The sequence below is a fragment of the Mastigoproctus giganteus genome, chromosome 4 (assembly GCF_048544385.1).
Source record: "Mastigoproctus giganteus isolate SK-2022 chromosome 4, ASM4854438v1, whole genome shotgun sequence".
In the NCBI taxonomy this organism is placed as follows: domain Eukaryota; kingdom Metazoa; phylum Arthropoda; class Arachnida; order Uropygi; family Thelyphonidae; genus Mastigoproctus; species Mastigoproctus giganteus.
Genome location: NC_143578.1, coordinates 46,910,991 through 46,926,928, shown reverse-complemented (window position 1 = coordinate 46,926,928; position 15,938 = coordinate 46,910,991). Strand labels below are relative to the sequence as shown.

At 34.9% G+C, this 15,938-nt stretch overlaps 1 protein-coding gene across 4 annotated transcripts in view; it reads left to right on the top strand.

Annotated features, from left to right (window-relative positions):
• The window catches only part of LOC150086693 (protein turtle-like), a 1,103,226-nt gene that overhangs the window by 649,369 nt on the left and 437,919 nt on the right, over positions 1-15,938 (top strand). For all 4 annotated transcript variants that reach the window (XM_090372696.1, XM_090372694.1, XM_090372697.1 and 1 more), the window contains 2 exons: positions 2,365-2,480; positions 14,411-14,564. In XM_090372696.1, coding sequence (XP_090228822.1) covers positions 2,365-2,480; positions 14,411-14,564 — 270 coding nt within the window. The remainder of the gene's footprint in view (positions 1-2,364; positions 2,481-14,410; positions 14,565-15,938) is intronic.

The following is a 15,938-nucleotide window of genomic DNA, read 5'->3' as shown; positions in this document are numbered from 1 at the left end:
TTTAAAGTGGAGTGTGGGATAAAGGATTCCATTCCTTCAAGAATAATTTCACTGACACGATCTGAGCAAACATTGACATCAGAAGTTTTGAAACAGTAATCCGACCAAGGAAAAGAAGAAAAGAAGTCTCGCAGGTCATCCCATTTTGCATTCTTGTAATGCCAAACAACACGAGGTTGGGAATAGCCATGAGATAAAGGTTCCATTGGAGAAGAGACAATCACCAAGTTGTGATCTGAAGTGCCTAAAGGACCTCTCACTTTGACCGTGTACTTAGAAGGGTTGTTTGTGAGAAAAAGATCAAGCGTATTGGCTGTATGATTAGGATTGTCCGGTATTCTTGTAGGTAAATGAACAATCTGTGCTAGGTCATTAGTAATTGCAAAAGCCTCAGCATCTCGACCTGCTGGGTCCGTGTGACTAGAAAACGGAAGCCAGCTGGAGTTGTGAACATTAAAATCACCAAGGAAAATTACCTCACTGTTAGGAAAGTTGGACTGGAGAAAGTCAAGTTGCAAAGAGAGGAAATCAAAGAGCTCCAAGTGATTAGTGGAGTTGGGAGAACGGTAAAGACAACAGATGAATTTGATACAATGAGGTAGAGAGATTTTAAGCCAGAGAAGATCAAAGAGAGGAGATTCCAAATTGCCAAGTCTGTGACAGGGAATATCAGAACGGACATATGCACAAGTACCACCTTTGAGGCGAAAGGAATCATACAGCGAATAATTTGGGCATCTGAGATGAGCAGTAGTTGAATCAACTGATAACTGAGATTCTGTCAGAAAAAGTAAATGGGGTTTGGCAGACTGCAAGTGGAAATGGACATCGTTGAGATTAGAATTGAGACCACGTATATTTGTGAAATGAATTAGGAAGTCCTTGGGAGGTTTAGATCTTTTCGCAGATAAGCTTGCTCTATTAGTTTGACAATTCATTGTGTATTCAATAGTAAGAAAAAGTGGGTGGGACATGCTGTATGAAGTAATGAAATTTTTGGATATGGCATACATGTGGTAAGAATATACCCAGATCCTTGACATAACGTGGCCTCGACAATGCTCCCCGCATACACACTACTCGGACTCCCTCCAGTCACTATCTGGCAGAGTAGAGGTAGCAAGATTATACACTAGCTGATCCGGAAGCCTCCTAGAGAGTTACCAATAGGTTCGGTCCGGTGTACTAACTAGCGGCCGGCCTGCGAACACCGTTTTAGAGCTGTACCCTCGAAATGTAAGGAATATTGGATCTCGCCACGACGTTCATCATAACCTCAAAAGTCATCAATCATACTGCATGATGGAAGAGATAGGGAAGGGTTGACCGGAACTTAGCTCTAGAGACTAAACATGGGTTCCACCACTTCAAGCCTAATGCTAATGCTAATGGATGTAAAGGTCAGATTTTATATGAAAATTAAAAAAAAAAATTAACAAAAATTTTTATATTTACATCACTTACTTTTATGGATTACATAAAATTAGCTGCAATAGGTAAATTTTATTTTATATTAATAAAGTAAAATGCTTTGTAAAACTATACATTACATATTCATACATATGTTCATATTTTTATCATTTCCCCTCATATTAAATGTTTTGAACAATTACTCAATATCCTTCTCTTAATATATTGTATTTATTGTTTATTTAAATATTTTTTCTACCTTTTTCTGTTCAATAAAAGAATCGTAATTAAACTTTGCAATTTATATAAATTGATCCATGATAGGATGTGGGCTTTATTTGTGTGAAGCCCAAATACCATCTCTTGGTATGTTGCAATGACTTATTATGATCAGAAATCTAGTTTTAGTAAAATTCCATATGTACAATGGAAATACAAAAAAACAAACCCTTGATTAGTTTATTATTTTGTTAACTAAGTTAATTAATTAAATCCATTTTTAGACTTAACTGCTTTTACAAGATTAGCCAAGTTTCAGGTTTATAATTATGACTGTTCTCTTATTTGAAATAATAAAGGGGAGGAAAAGAAAGTAGTGATTACAGCATTTTATAATTTTAGATCAGTGTTTCTTATATCAGTTATAATGTCATAGATTTCTCTGAGACATTGGCTGAACCTGTTAAAGAATATATAATTAAGGACACACAGAAACATTGAAATATACAGGCATTAGGACATGTTTATTACTTTGCTTGTTTTTATTTTATTGTATTATGTTTATGTTTTTATTAGAGCACATGTACTGCTATGCATTTTTGTTAAAATCAAAAAAATATATATTTTTTAAAATTTATTTTTCTATATAAATGAACATATATATATTTTTTTTCTTCTTCTTCTTTTATGTATTGTTAGTGATATAAGTTTTATTGTTTCTGTCTTTCTTTATAGAACCACCACTGTATACTGTAAAACCTAAAGAAATGTACCAGAAGCCTGTAGATAGTGAGGTAAAATTGCCCTGTGAAGGACTTGGACAGCCAAAACCTTCAATAACTTGGAGACGGGTATGATACATATTTTGGGCATAATGAAATTTATACTTTTTAGAAGACAGTAACATATAAGAATATATGCACTGACAAGAACTGTATGTAATGTTGTACAGTTAAGGAAGGAAAAGTAATATGGCAGGGATATGAAACCTCTTCAGTGAGTTACTTTTAGCAAGTCTTATCTAGCACAAGTTACAAGAAAACCAGTAGCACATAATAATACCAATACCAGTAAGGCTACATCACGAAACTTAAAATACACTATTAATATACCTGATATATAATGTTGAACTTTCTAAATCCAGTAACACTGGGATATAAACCATGAAAATTTCTGAAAATTCTGGATTTCAGAAATGTAGTACCATACAGCATAACTTGTAAAAAAATACATGGATCATAAGCTACTATAGAAAGATTATGCCATGCTCCAGTGGTATGGTTAAGTGAAGCAATATTGTTATTGCAGAAATTTTTCTCTTAGCCTATAATAGTCTTATCTTTTTTGATTCAGGAAACCTGTCTAAGAATCACTTTCTTTAAGCAGTAGGGATGGATGGGGAGGGTAATTGGGACAGTTATCCTCTAAGATTAACTCTAAAGCATGTTCTTGTATGTTATGCTACTGCAATATATGTAAATGGAACAATTTTCTTTACTGTTACTCCGTCCCCAAACATGAAGGCGAAATCTGCTCTCATTCTAAGCTGTAAGTTAAAAATAACTTTTGTAGTGACATTTGTATTAATATTATTAATACACTTAAACATAAGAATAATGCAAGAATGTTGGTAAGTGTTAGGTGAAAGTGTTGTGTTAGGAAAGTGTCAATGCAAGTGAGTGTTAGGCAAGTTGAAAACTGCTAGCTTGGGGGAAGGGATGCACAGACAAATAGATTAATAGCAGCTGCAGGCAGAGGTATAATTGATTCCTGCACTGCTTCTATTGGGACATGCAACAGCCTGGAAAGCAAGGTGTCAGAGATTATAAGGCATGCTGTGGGTCCTTATGGAACAAGCAAATATATGGGCTGTGTTAGGCTAACTAAGAGTAAAAACAGGTGCATGTATACTTGCATGTACACCAATGCTAAGAGTATAGTAAATAAATTTGCTGAATTTGAAGTGCTGGTCAAGATATCAAAAGTGGATATTGGGAATCAGAGACATCGTGATACACAGATATAAGGAATGCAAAATTTGAATTTTGCATTCCTTATTATTTCCTTATGTGCATGTATACTAAATTCTAGAGTTTAGTAAATAAATTTGATGAATTTGAAGTATAGGTTAAGTCATAAAATGCTAACATTGTAGTGATATTGGAGATGGGGTCTCGCTCAGGTATAACAAATGCAGAATTTGAATACGGGGAGTACAATGTATACAGAAAGAACAGGCAGCACATGAGTGCAAGATAAGTTATGCTCTTAATTAAGTAGTATATTAAATCTAAGGCAGTGCATCCATTTAACATAGGTGGCCAGAGCAATATTGAGTCAGTTTGGTTTGATGAGGTATATTTTGAGAGGTATATGATGCAAGAAAGCAAGCTTATAATATAACATCAGCCAAAAAAAAAAAAAAAAAAAACCCTTCCCATTTCACCCATCCATTCACTCCAAATGCTTGTCTTGTTCTGCCTTCAATTTATTTAAGTTTTCGACCTCCACAATGACAGATGGCAGTTTATTCCAACTATCAACCACCCACTGGCTAAAGGCAAATATACGTACATCTATTCTACAATTGTCTTTCCTCAATTTAAATTTATGTCCCCTCAGATGAGTAATCTGAACAATAGGAAGAATGCCATTGACATTGGGCTTGCTCAAACAATTTAAGGTCTTATACACCTCAATTAGATCACCTTGCAGGTGTCTAGTCTCCAGATGCTGCAATTTTCAGGACTTAAGTCTTTCTTGGTAAAATCAACCCTTTGTTCCACTCACCAATCTCGATGCCCTTCTCTGTACTCATTCCAGCAGCTCTACATCCTTCCTAAAATGAAGCCTCCAGATATGTATGTAATACTCAAGGTGTGTCCTGACCATTGCCTTAAACAAGAGGACAATCACCTCCTTATCCCTGGAGGAAAATTTCTGTATATCATTGATAAGACACCATGAGCTACTCTTACAACCTGTCTGCACTGCTCAAAAAACTTCATATCTGACTGCACCATTACTCCCAGGTCCTTTTCATTCTCTACTACCCTGAGTGTAGTACTACCAGTTGGTACATTACTCTGCAGTTACTGCTACCTATATGCAGTACTTTACATTTGTCAATATTAAACTTCAGTTGCCACCTCTCAGCCCATCAGCTCAACTTTTCAGATCCTGTTGCAGTAGTATACTATCATTACTGTCATTAACAACCCTGCCAACCTTCATATCGTCTGCAAACTTAGACATTAACCCTGATATACCTTCATCAGTATCATTGAAAAATACAGAAAACATCACTGGGCCAACAGAACCCTGAGGGACTCGGGCACCTCCGTAGCCAGGTGGGAAGGAGCAGTAGTGCGTATCACATGCTTCTTGATTAGACCGGGGTTCAAGCCCATCACCACCAAATAAGGAAGATGCGGAAAGGTCAGGGAATGACCACTGCATATCCCGGAGCAATATGGCCTTAGTTGCTAATGCTCCTACAAACCAAAAAACAACAACAACAACTGAGGAATTCCACTAATAACATTAGTCCATGAAGAGCAGCATCCATTGATTATCACTCTTTGTACAGTACAGTAGTCTTCCATGTGCAACAGTATCAAAAGCTTTCCCAAATTCCAAGTATATGATATCAAATTTATTTTTTGCATCCAGTTCCTTTGTGACCACATAATAGTATCAAATCAATTATATCAGACAAGACTTCCCCTTAACAAACTATGCTGTGTCTGAACTATTTCTGCAGTCTTGTCTGAGTGATCCTGCATCACATCTTTAAACAGTCACTCCATTATTTTCCCTGGATCAGAAGTTAAACTAACAGATCTGTAATTACTTGTGTCACCCTTTGTGAATTGGGGACACATTTGCACATCTCCAATCCATGGAGACCTCCCTCTTGAGTCCAAGGAAGCTTTCATAATTATGGTTAAGGGTTTGCTTACTTCCTTTGCTGCCTTCTTTAATGGTGCCTCCACAGCCAGGTGGATAGGAGCAGCAGTGCATAGCACACGCGTCTTGATTAGACCGGGGTTCAAACCCATGACTACCAAATATGGAGGATGCGGAAAGGTCAGGGAATGACCACCGCATATCCCCAGAGCAATATGGCCTCAGTTGCTAATGCTCCTGAAAAAAAAAAAAAAAAAAAAAAAAACCTTCTTTAATATAACTGGATAAATCCCTTCATCCCCAATTGCCCTTTTTATGTTCAATTTCTCCTCCACTTTGCTCTCAGTTATTACAAAATCATTTTGCTCCCTGTTAGAGTTTGATAAGCTTCTCTCCTCCATTTCCCTACAGACTTCCTCATGTGTGAATGTAGATGCAAAATACTCATTCAGTTTGTCAGCTACCTCAGCAGTTTCATCAACAATCGAACTGTCAATAAACATAAATAATGCTCCTGGAGTAGAGATCTGTCCATTTATATTAAGAGAGACAGCAAAAGAGATCAGCCAACCTTTAGCCATAATTATAAGAGCATCCTTGGATTTTGGGAGGTCCCTCTTTACTTCAGATATGTGGATGTATCCCCAATTCACAAAGAGGAATCAAAGGGTGGTATAAGTAATTATAGACTTGTAAGCTTAACTTCTGTGTTACAGAATAATGGGGTTGCTGGTTAAAGACGTAATGCTGGACCATCCAGACAGGAATGAAGTTATATGGCAGTCACAGCTTGAATTTTTTAAGGGAAAGTCTTGTCTGACCAATCTGAGTAATTATTATGACATAGTAATAAAGGAACTGGAAGCAAAAAATAATAATATTGACAGCATATACTTAGATTTCAGTAAACGTTTTTGACACTGTTCCACATGAAAGACTGCTATACAGATTAGGATAATGTGGCATTAGAGGCATGTTACCAGAATTGATAAAAGTGGTCGAGTGGAAGAAGGCAGATAGATTGACCTGACTGCACAATTACCCCCAGTGAAGTCTATGAACAGTGGACACAGGCCACTAGGACAGCTCAGGATGTCATTATTGTACAGGAATTCTGCCAATAGGGATAAGGACATGATTATCCTATTGTATAAGGCAAAAGTAGGCTGCATCATGAAGAACGTGGGTCTCTTATTGCAATGGGTGCAGAGAAGGGCTATAAGATTAGTGTCAGGTGGGCAGGAGCAGCAGTGCGTAGCACACGCTTCTTGATTAGACCGGGGTTCGAGCCTGTGCCCACCAAATACGGAGGATGCAGAAAGGTCAGGGAATGACCACCACATATCCCTGGAGCAATATGGCCTTAGTTTCTAATGCTCCTAAAAACCAAATAACAAACAAACAAACAAGGTTAGTGAGGGGAACAAAAGGGCACTGTTACCAAGAAAGGCTTCAGTTCTGCAAATTGAAGCATCTGGAAAATAGACAGATGGGAGAAGATCTGATCGAGATGTTTAAGACTTTGAATGGATTGTGTAAGCTAGCTGCTGATGGCATCCTTCCTCTTGCTCAGACAACACACACATGAGAAGGCATAAATTTAAATTGAAGAAGGATTGTTTCAGGATAGATATGCAGAAATTTGCTTTGAAGTAGCAGCTAGTTGACTGTTGGAAGAAACCTTCATTTGGTGTTGTGGGAATTTTAAGTTAGAATAAATTTAAGAGAGAACTAGACAAATTATTGGAGAGGCTGTACAGATGATTTGGGAAATTGTCTTTTTTTATTATAAGCTTGCTTTCTTGTATAATTTGCCACTTCTAATACAGATACAAGTAGTGGAAAATTATGCAAGAAAGTAAGCTTATACTGAATCAGCCAAAAAAAAAAAAAAAAAAAATCCATTTTCATCTATCCATTCCCTCCAATAGTTTGTCTAGTTCTTCCTTGAATTTATTCAAACCATCCACTTCCACAACAATGGATGGAAGTTCCAGCAATCAACCACCTGTTGGCTGAAGGCAAACTTGTGCATAATGAACAGCTATATAGACAGAGTGCCAGTAAAGAGAATATCTTATAATTACAGATTTATTTTAACTTTTCAGATAATGACTGGAACTTGTGGATTGGTCATTCAGACAGTGGCAGAACTTTTTTGGATTTATTGAATAACTGTTTTCTATACCAACGTACTAAAGAAGCAATAAGAGAAAGCAATACTTTTGATCTTATTGTTAACAGTGACCTATCAGTCACAGTGTTCACAGTGTACTGATGTAGTATTTACTTAAGGATACCAACATACTAAAGAAGCAATAAGAGAAAGCAATACTTTTGATCTTATTGTTAACAGTGACCTGTCAATCATTAATAATCTCCAGATAAAGGAACCACTAGGTCACAGTGTTCACAGTGTACTGATGTGGTATTTACTTAAGGATTAACTACTGTCAAAAAAAGGGATTTTGCTTTCGTAAAGGCGACTACACTTACTAAATTATTTTCAGTGGGACCAACTGATAATATTACTAACTGCAAATTCTAAATGGCAAGTAGTCAAGAAAGTGATCATAGAGCATACCAGGCTTTTTACCCCAAGAGATAGTTTTCAAGGTTTAGACCTAAATTGATGACAGATGAAATGATGATACTACAGTAAACCCTCGCTATTCGCAGGGGTTACGTTCCTGAGAAATGTCGCGAATACCGAAAACGCGAATACTGAGTTATGGCTCCCATAGTAATAAAGGGGTTCTGTTCCAAAGTATGAAATATATAAGAAAAACTAGTCTAAAATTTTGTCTATGTATGTATTATATGTACCTTCATAATATGACTATGTACATAACAGTACATAGTGAAATACAAGCATAAGGCATCGAAATGAAAATAAGAAACAATTTAATATTAAATGTAATATGCCTTTGCTAGCAAAAAAAGGAGTTTTGCCTTTTCACGAATGATGAGTGAACTTAACGGAATTTTATTTTGAGTTCGGTCTTCTATCCACAGGTTTAAAGCTTTTTCCATTTTTTCTAATTTAACATCACAAGTTACAGAGCAAATTTTTGAAGCAATTAGAGCGTTTTCACGGACACTACGGCAGATTTTTCCTTCCGATTTTTTGATTGATCGTACCGTTGACTCATTAATTTTATAATGTTTTGCCACTGAGGAGACACTTTCACCATTAGAAATTTTATCTATTAACTCAATTTTATTCGCTAATGTCATCACCTTCTTTGATATTTTCACATTTCCCTTGTTATTCGTAGCCATATTTTTGTAGGAGTTAGAAAAAACTTGTCCACAATAAAGTCACTTTATTCCGTTAACACACTCGAAAAAGTCCGTTTTACACTGCAAAATGGTAGATTTATCATTTTTGTAAGCATATCAATTTATAAATTGATAAATTTATTCAATTTATAAGCATATAAATTAAAAGCAAACGATGAAACCTTCCATGACAAGCGCATAACACATACTGAACAAGGATTAGCGAGAAAGATCCACGCTCGCGATTTTGTCACTCCTCTCCCCCCACCCACTGAGCGCTGTTTTGACCGGGAAAGATAATTTTAGCCACGCCCATGTTTTTTATGGCGGAAAATATTCACAGCGCTTTAAAATTCGCATTTTTTTAGGTTTCATTTTATATTAAATCAGCGATCGCGAATACGCGAAACCGCGAATACAGATACCGCGAATAGCGGGGGTTTACTGTAGTGGCAGACAATAAAAATACATGGGATGATTATAAATTATTTGGAGAAACAAAGACGAACAGTAAACTAGTCTGCAGTCATGCTGAGGGATTTAGGAAAGCTAAAACAGATTATGAAAAGTCTTTGACTAAGAATGCAAAGAAGTGTTTGCTCATATTAAAAGAAGGAAAGAGGTGTACCACATTGGTCTACTACATATGAATGGCATAACTATTCTTGATCCTCTTCAGAATTTTTACAAACTGAATAAATATTCTGCATCTACATTCCTGGGGTTAAGAAGTTTTTAGAGATGGGGATACCAGAAGAATGCCAAGCTGTAACTGGGAACTAAATGATTTTGTGATAACTTTGGAGATGTATAAATGTTTTCCCTATTCACAAAGGGTGATCAAAGGGCAAACTGACTAATCACAGATCTATAAGCTTTGCTGCTGTTTCAAGGAAAATAATGAAGACAGTGGTTAATGAAGACAGTGCAGTTGTGATTTATGAGGTCTTATTTTATGTAATTTTGAAATAATATGCCCTTATAATATAAGTAATAATAAGAAATAAATGTCATTATACATGTAAAAATTAAAATAATGCTTTATATGTTGATTCAGGGCCAAAAATTGCTTTCAAAAACTTTTTTAACATTTTAATTTTTTAATTTGTTTTTTATGTTCACATGTTTATTTCTTAATTTACAGGTTACCTGTATATTTCTGCTATATTATAGAGGTAACCTTTGGTTGAATTTTTTACAAAAATAATTTTCTCATACAGTACATGTAAATTTTCAGTGCAAATTTCATTTAATTTTATCTTGTTTATGTTAATTTAAAAAAAAATTATATTAATTTTAATTTATCTGTATAAAATAAGCTGAAAATTTGTTATGTTGGTGACTATTTATGCATTTCTCGAATACATCCCCATCCCTGAATTTTAAAGTATTTTGATGGTACTCATATAATGGGTCTTGATTTTTGTGAATCTTTGTTTACACTTGTTCCAGGAATGCAACCCACATACAAATAGCAATTGCCCTGTACTTACATGTAACTGCATGCATATAAAGGAATGCAGTTATATGGAAATCCCAGCACAGATATTTTAAGGAGAGATCTTGTCTGACCAATGTGACCAATCTACTCTGACACAATAATGAAGGAATTAGATGCAAAAAATAATTTTGACACCATGTACTTCAGATTCAGTAAAGCTTTTGATACTGTTCCACATGAAAAACTGCTATACAAATTTGAGCAGTATAGCATTATGGTCAAAGGGATAGTTGAGTGGCAGACGATAAAGAGAATTTATTAATGGGCACTGCTCTTCTTGGACTAATATTTTTACTGCAGTCTCTCAGATTCAGGGCTAGGACACATTGTTTTCAGTATTTATTAACAATATTGATGAAGGCATGCCAAATTTAATACTTAAGTTTGCTGATTATACAAAGGTTAGCCAGGTGATTAATGACAGGAATCAGAGTATGTCACTGTCAAGAGGCCTAAAAAAAATTAGAGACCTAAAGGTAATTGTACAGTCTGACATGAAATTCTCTGAGCAGTGTAGGAATGCCTGCTAGATGGCTCATGGGGTTCTGTTAATGATATACAGGAATTCTGTCAGCAGTGAAAAGGAGATGATTATCCTCTTTTATAATGCAGTGATTAGGCTATATATTTTGGTACTGCAGTACCAAACCTTCTGCAGTACCAAATCTTCCAGACCTGCAGTATCCAGGTACTGCAGGTCTGGAAGCCACAGTTAGGAAGGATGTGGATCCACTAGAGACAAAAACAGGTACTCTTACTAAGAAGATTAGGCAGCTGTGAGGAGACTTGTCTGAAGTGTTAATAGGTTGATTAAATTAAATGCTGATGATGTCCTTAGTCTTTAATGGATAACACACACAAAGAGGATGTAAATTCAAATTGAAAATGTATGGTTGTAAGGTAGATGGGCAGACATTTTTTTTCAGCCAGAGAGTAAATGATTGATGGAAGAAACTTCCATCTGGCATTGTGAAATGGGTAGTTTGAATAAATTTAAGGATCAGACAGATTATTAGGGGGAGTGACAGATGATGTAATTGATTGATGGAAGAAACTTCCATTTGGCATTGTGGAATGGGTAGTTTGAATAAATTTAAGGAGGGATCAAACAGATTATTGGGGGAGTCACAGATGATGTGGGCAGAATTTTTTATTTTTTTAGATGATACTGTATAAGCTTACTTTATTGCATCTTTAATACTAATACCAATACTAAATGTCAGTAAACATTTCTGTTAAAAGTAACAATAATAATTAGAAAGAATTTTTACTTTGCAGTGGAAATTTTGTTTCATCTATGAGATGGAAGGTAAGTTCTGCAACACATATTTTTTTATAAATTTGCTGAAATGTCATGAATTCATCTAATTCAGGCTGAAACTATAAAAGTTCTGCTTTGGTTCAATAGTTTTATGCAGAAAAATGTTCTCCTAGTTGAATCTCCAACTGTAAAATTTCTTTAACTATTATAAATGATGTCATGAAGAGTGGAATTCTGAATATTGATGATGTGCATATGTGATAAAAGAAATCAACATTTTCAAATTAGCAGTAAATAATGGTAAACAATCTCATTAGTCAAGTAACTATAGACCTGTTGGTTTAACTTGTGTTCCAGAGAAAATAATGGAATCACTGGTTAAAGAAGCATTGCAAGATCATCTAGAAAAGACTGTAGTAATAGTTAAGACACAGCATGGGTTTGTTAAAGGGAGGTTTTGTCTGACCAATTTGATTGGATACTATGATGTGGTCACAAAGGAACTGAATTCCAAGAATAATTTTGATATCATATACTTGGATTTCAGGAAAGCTTTTGATACTGCTGCACATGGAAGACTGCTATACAAATTGAGAGGTATGACATTAAGGGTAAGTTGCTACAATGGATAAATGGATGATTGAGTGGGAGATGACAGCGCGTGGTAATCAATGGACACTGCTCTTCGTGGACAAATTTTATTAGTGGAGTTCCTCAGGGTTCGGTGTTGGTCCCATTGTTATTTTGTATATTTATCAATAATATTGATGAAGGTATATCAAGTTTAATGTACCAACTGTGTGGTACTACACTCAGGGAAGTGGAAAGTGAAAAATATCTGGGGGTATTTTAGCATTAAATCAGATCACACACCAACCATAAGAGTAAGTATTTACTGTAACTAAAATATTTACATATTAAAATAAAATAAAATAAATAAATATTTACAAAAACTGCTATTATATTAAATTAAATTATATACATATAAAACATTAAAACTGTGATAAAATCCTTGAGATAAAATACACTAAAATAAACCGGATTAAAAGCGATAAAAACGATAAAAATCTCTGGAGCTTTCGGAGGCATCCGCCTCCTTCTTCAGCAGTAACAAAACTTCCTGCAGCACGTCCATATATAACAGGCTCACGGTACCTATACACGTGGTGCAGTCAGCGCATGGTCTGAACTGGAAGCGGAAATAGCTCAGGAACGTGTTAAGCAAAACCGTTCATCCGTACTTAGGATGATAGTTTCAAACAGAGGATGCATACGCATACCTCTGTCCCTATTCATAATATTGTGGTCGGATGAACAGATTCGTAGGCTCTCGAGCCATTTACGGTTCCAGAACCCATGCACTTTATATGTATATAATTTAATTTAATATAATAGCAGGTTTTGTAAATATTTATTTATTTTATTTTATTTTAATATGTAAATATTTTAGTTACAGTAAATACTTACTCTTATGGTTGGTGTGTGATCTGATTTAATGCTAAAATATGAATTTTCCCAACCTCAGAGGCCTTTTTCAGGAGATCTGGGGGTAATTATGCAGTAAAATATGAAGTTCGCTGAGCAGTGCAGACAGACTGTCAGGGCAGGTCATGGATTCTTGTCAATGATGTATAGGAATTTTGCTAGCAGGGACAGGCAATGGTCAGGTCACACCTAAAGTACTGTGTACAGGTCTAGAGGCCTCATTTTAGGAAGGATGTAGAGTTGCTAGAACGAGTACAAAGAAGGGAAACAAGATTGGTGAGGGAACAAAGGGATGCTCTTACCCAAAAAGGCTTAAGTTCTGCAAATTGCAGCAACTGGAGAGTAGGCACCCTTTTTTTTTTTTTTTTTTTTTTTTTTTTTTTTAAGTTGTTGGCACATCAGCTTCTGTAGCCATAATGCACCTCCCAAAGTTTTTGCATGTTACTCTGATCCAAGCCCAAGGCAGGATTCGAATCTGCGACCTTTGGGTTGGCAGGCAGGCACTTTGCCTACCTGGCTAGGCCGGTCGGCAAGTAGCCACCTGCGAGGTGATCTGATTGAACTGATTGAAGAATGCTGATGGGATTCTTCCTCTTGCTCAAATTAAGAACCTCAGGGGGCACAGATTCAAATTGAGGAAAGACAGATATAGAATGGATGTGTGGAAATTTGCCTTTAGCCAGCAGGTAGTTGATTGGTGGAACAGACGTCCATCTAATGCTAATCTACATCTTCCCACATGATTTATTAGAGCTTCATGCTGACAGCTCCTTGTTTGAATTGCCAGAAAATGTGCTGTAAGCAGACAGTACACTCAGTGTGTGTACAGTGGGATGTCAGGCACTCTAATAAAAATAAATATCAGTTTTTTAGCCATCATCAAAAGAAGTTACATTCTGATTGAAGAGTGATGCTGTTAAAATTTTAACATTTTTAGACAATAAGTTTCCTTGTTAGGCTATTTCATTCAAGAAGTCTTGACCTAACTTACATTTCTGGAGCCATATGAAGCTCATTGTTTTCACAGCAAAAGTAGTTTTTCAACAGGGCTTGTGGAATTTAGCCCAAGGTGTTGCAAAGTAATCTAATGCACTTCTCAGTATCTGTGAGCACGTTCAGCAATACTGAGTGTTTTGATTCTGGCTAGTATTTGTGCACAGAAATAGAAGTGACAGTATCTTACTAATTATAGCTGTAAGACCTATGTTCAAGTGAATGTTTTTTAGTTGTTTACAAACAAAAAATAGCTTAATTTGATTATTTAATCACAAGAATATCCCATTTAGTTTTATTTGTACATGTGATCTGGATATCTTACATATCTATCTTTATGTTTCCTCCAGGCAGATGGAGCCAAGTTGCCAAGAGAAAGAACACTTATACGTGGAGGTAATTTAACAATACGAGGATTAAAAAAAGAAGATCATGGTCAATATGAATGTGTTCTGGAAAATGAAATTGCTACTTTAGTTACTAGTACCCTTCTTCTTGTAGAACGTAAGTAATTTAGTTTTGAAATTTATAAAATTTTTAAAAAGATTAGCTTTTTTGCATTTAACTGCAGTCAGTTTATTAGTGCCGAAAGTTGTACACTAACATAAAAATATAGATCAAGAAAATAGTAGCATATTTGGATGCAAGTAATATGAAATAATAATAATTTCATAAAATAATTGTAACATTTTTAGTAACAGTACTTTAAAAGGATAATATAATTTAATTTTTTAAATTATATTACATCATCAAGGCTGCAATTATGGATTTTATATATAATGTTAGTAGCCTGATAATGAGAGTAACCTATCATTAACCTACTAATGATAGTAACCTGAATATATAATCAAAATACATCTTTATAAAAATTAAACTTAAGGCAAAATAATTTAAAATCATACATGCCTGTATAATACCTTAGCATAAAAAATATATATATCCGTAATACTGAAACTGAACTTTAAATTCACATTATTATTGCTCTCATAGCTTAATAATTTCAAGAGATTACTCTATTTCTATACTTTATTGTTTACTCTATTAATAAATGGTTATCTTATGTTGGTCTGCACATAAATTCAAACACTATCCAGATTTTAGGTTGTTTGCAAAGTTTGTGGATTCATTTTTGGAGGAAGTTGACAATTTATCTGTGGATTTTGATAAATGTTTTAGTAGCTGTCAGATTGAAGTGCAAAGGTGTTTTGTTCTGTTTTTATTTTACACGTTTGTTGACTCATTTGCTATTTGAAAATGTTCTGTATATATGGATGTCATCTTTGATTTAAACAGTCTTTTTACCTATTAGCTAGAATTTTTTAAGGGCAGCATGAAATTTCAGAGTGGACTTATATATGCTTATGAACAATTTATGAATGTGACTCAAAGCATTTCTGTTATTTTATATTTCTAAAAGTTCTAATTCAAGCATTGCAGAATTTTTTTAGTATAATGATATTTTACTTGTGAGAAAAAGACATGAAAAAAATGTTCCCCAAATAGAGGTAATATACTGTGGACAGTTTTTCATTAATAGGTATTAGCTATTCATTAAAATGATTTTAATGAGCAGTATGACTTCCTAATTGCCAAAGAATATTCCTTTAAGTCCATGTTGGACAACATAGGCTTCGTTTATTACATAAATGATAAAAAAATTTGTAGATCTTTACAGGGAAAGAATTCTGCATTCCTTTGTATTAATTGTTACATTAAAATGATTTTAAAACTTAGTTTTAAAAACCCAATATTTTCAGGATGAATAAGGTCAGTTTTTTAAACAGATAGTGTGGTGAGTTACTTAAGAGAAGCTCTTGCTATTTTTAATATTAAGCTAATTGGTCATGTTAGTTTTAGCACATTTTTATATTTAGTTTA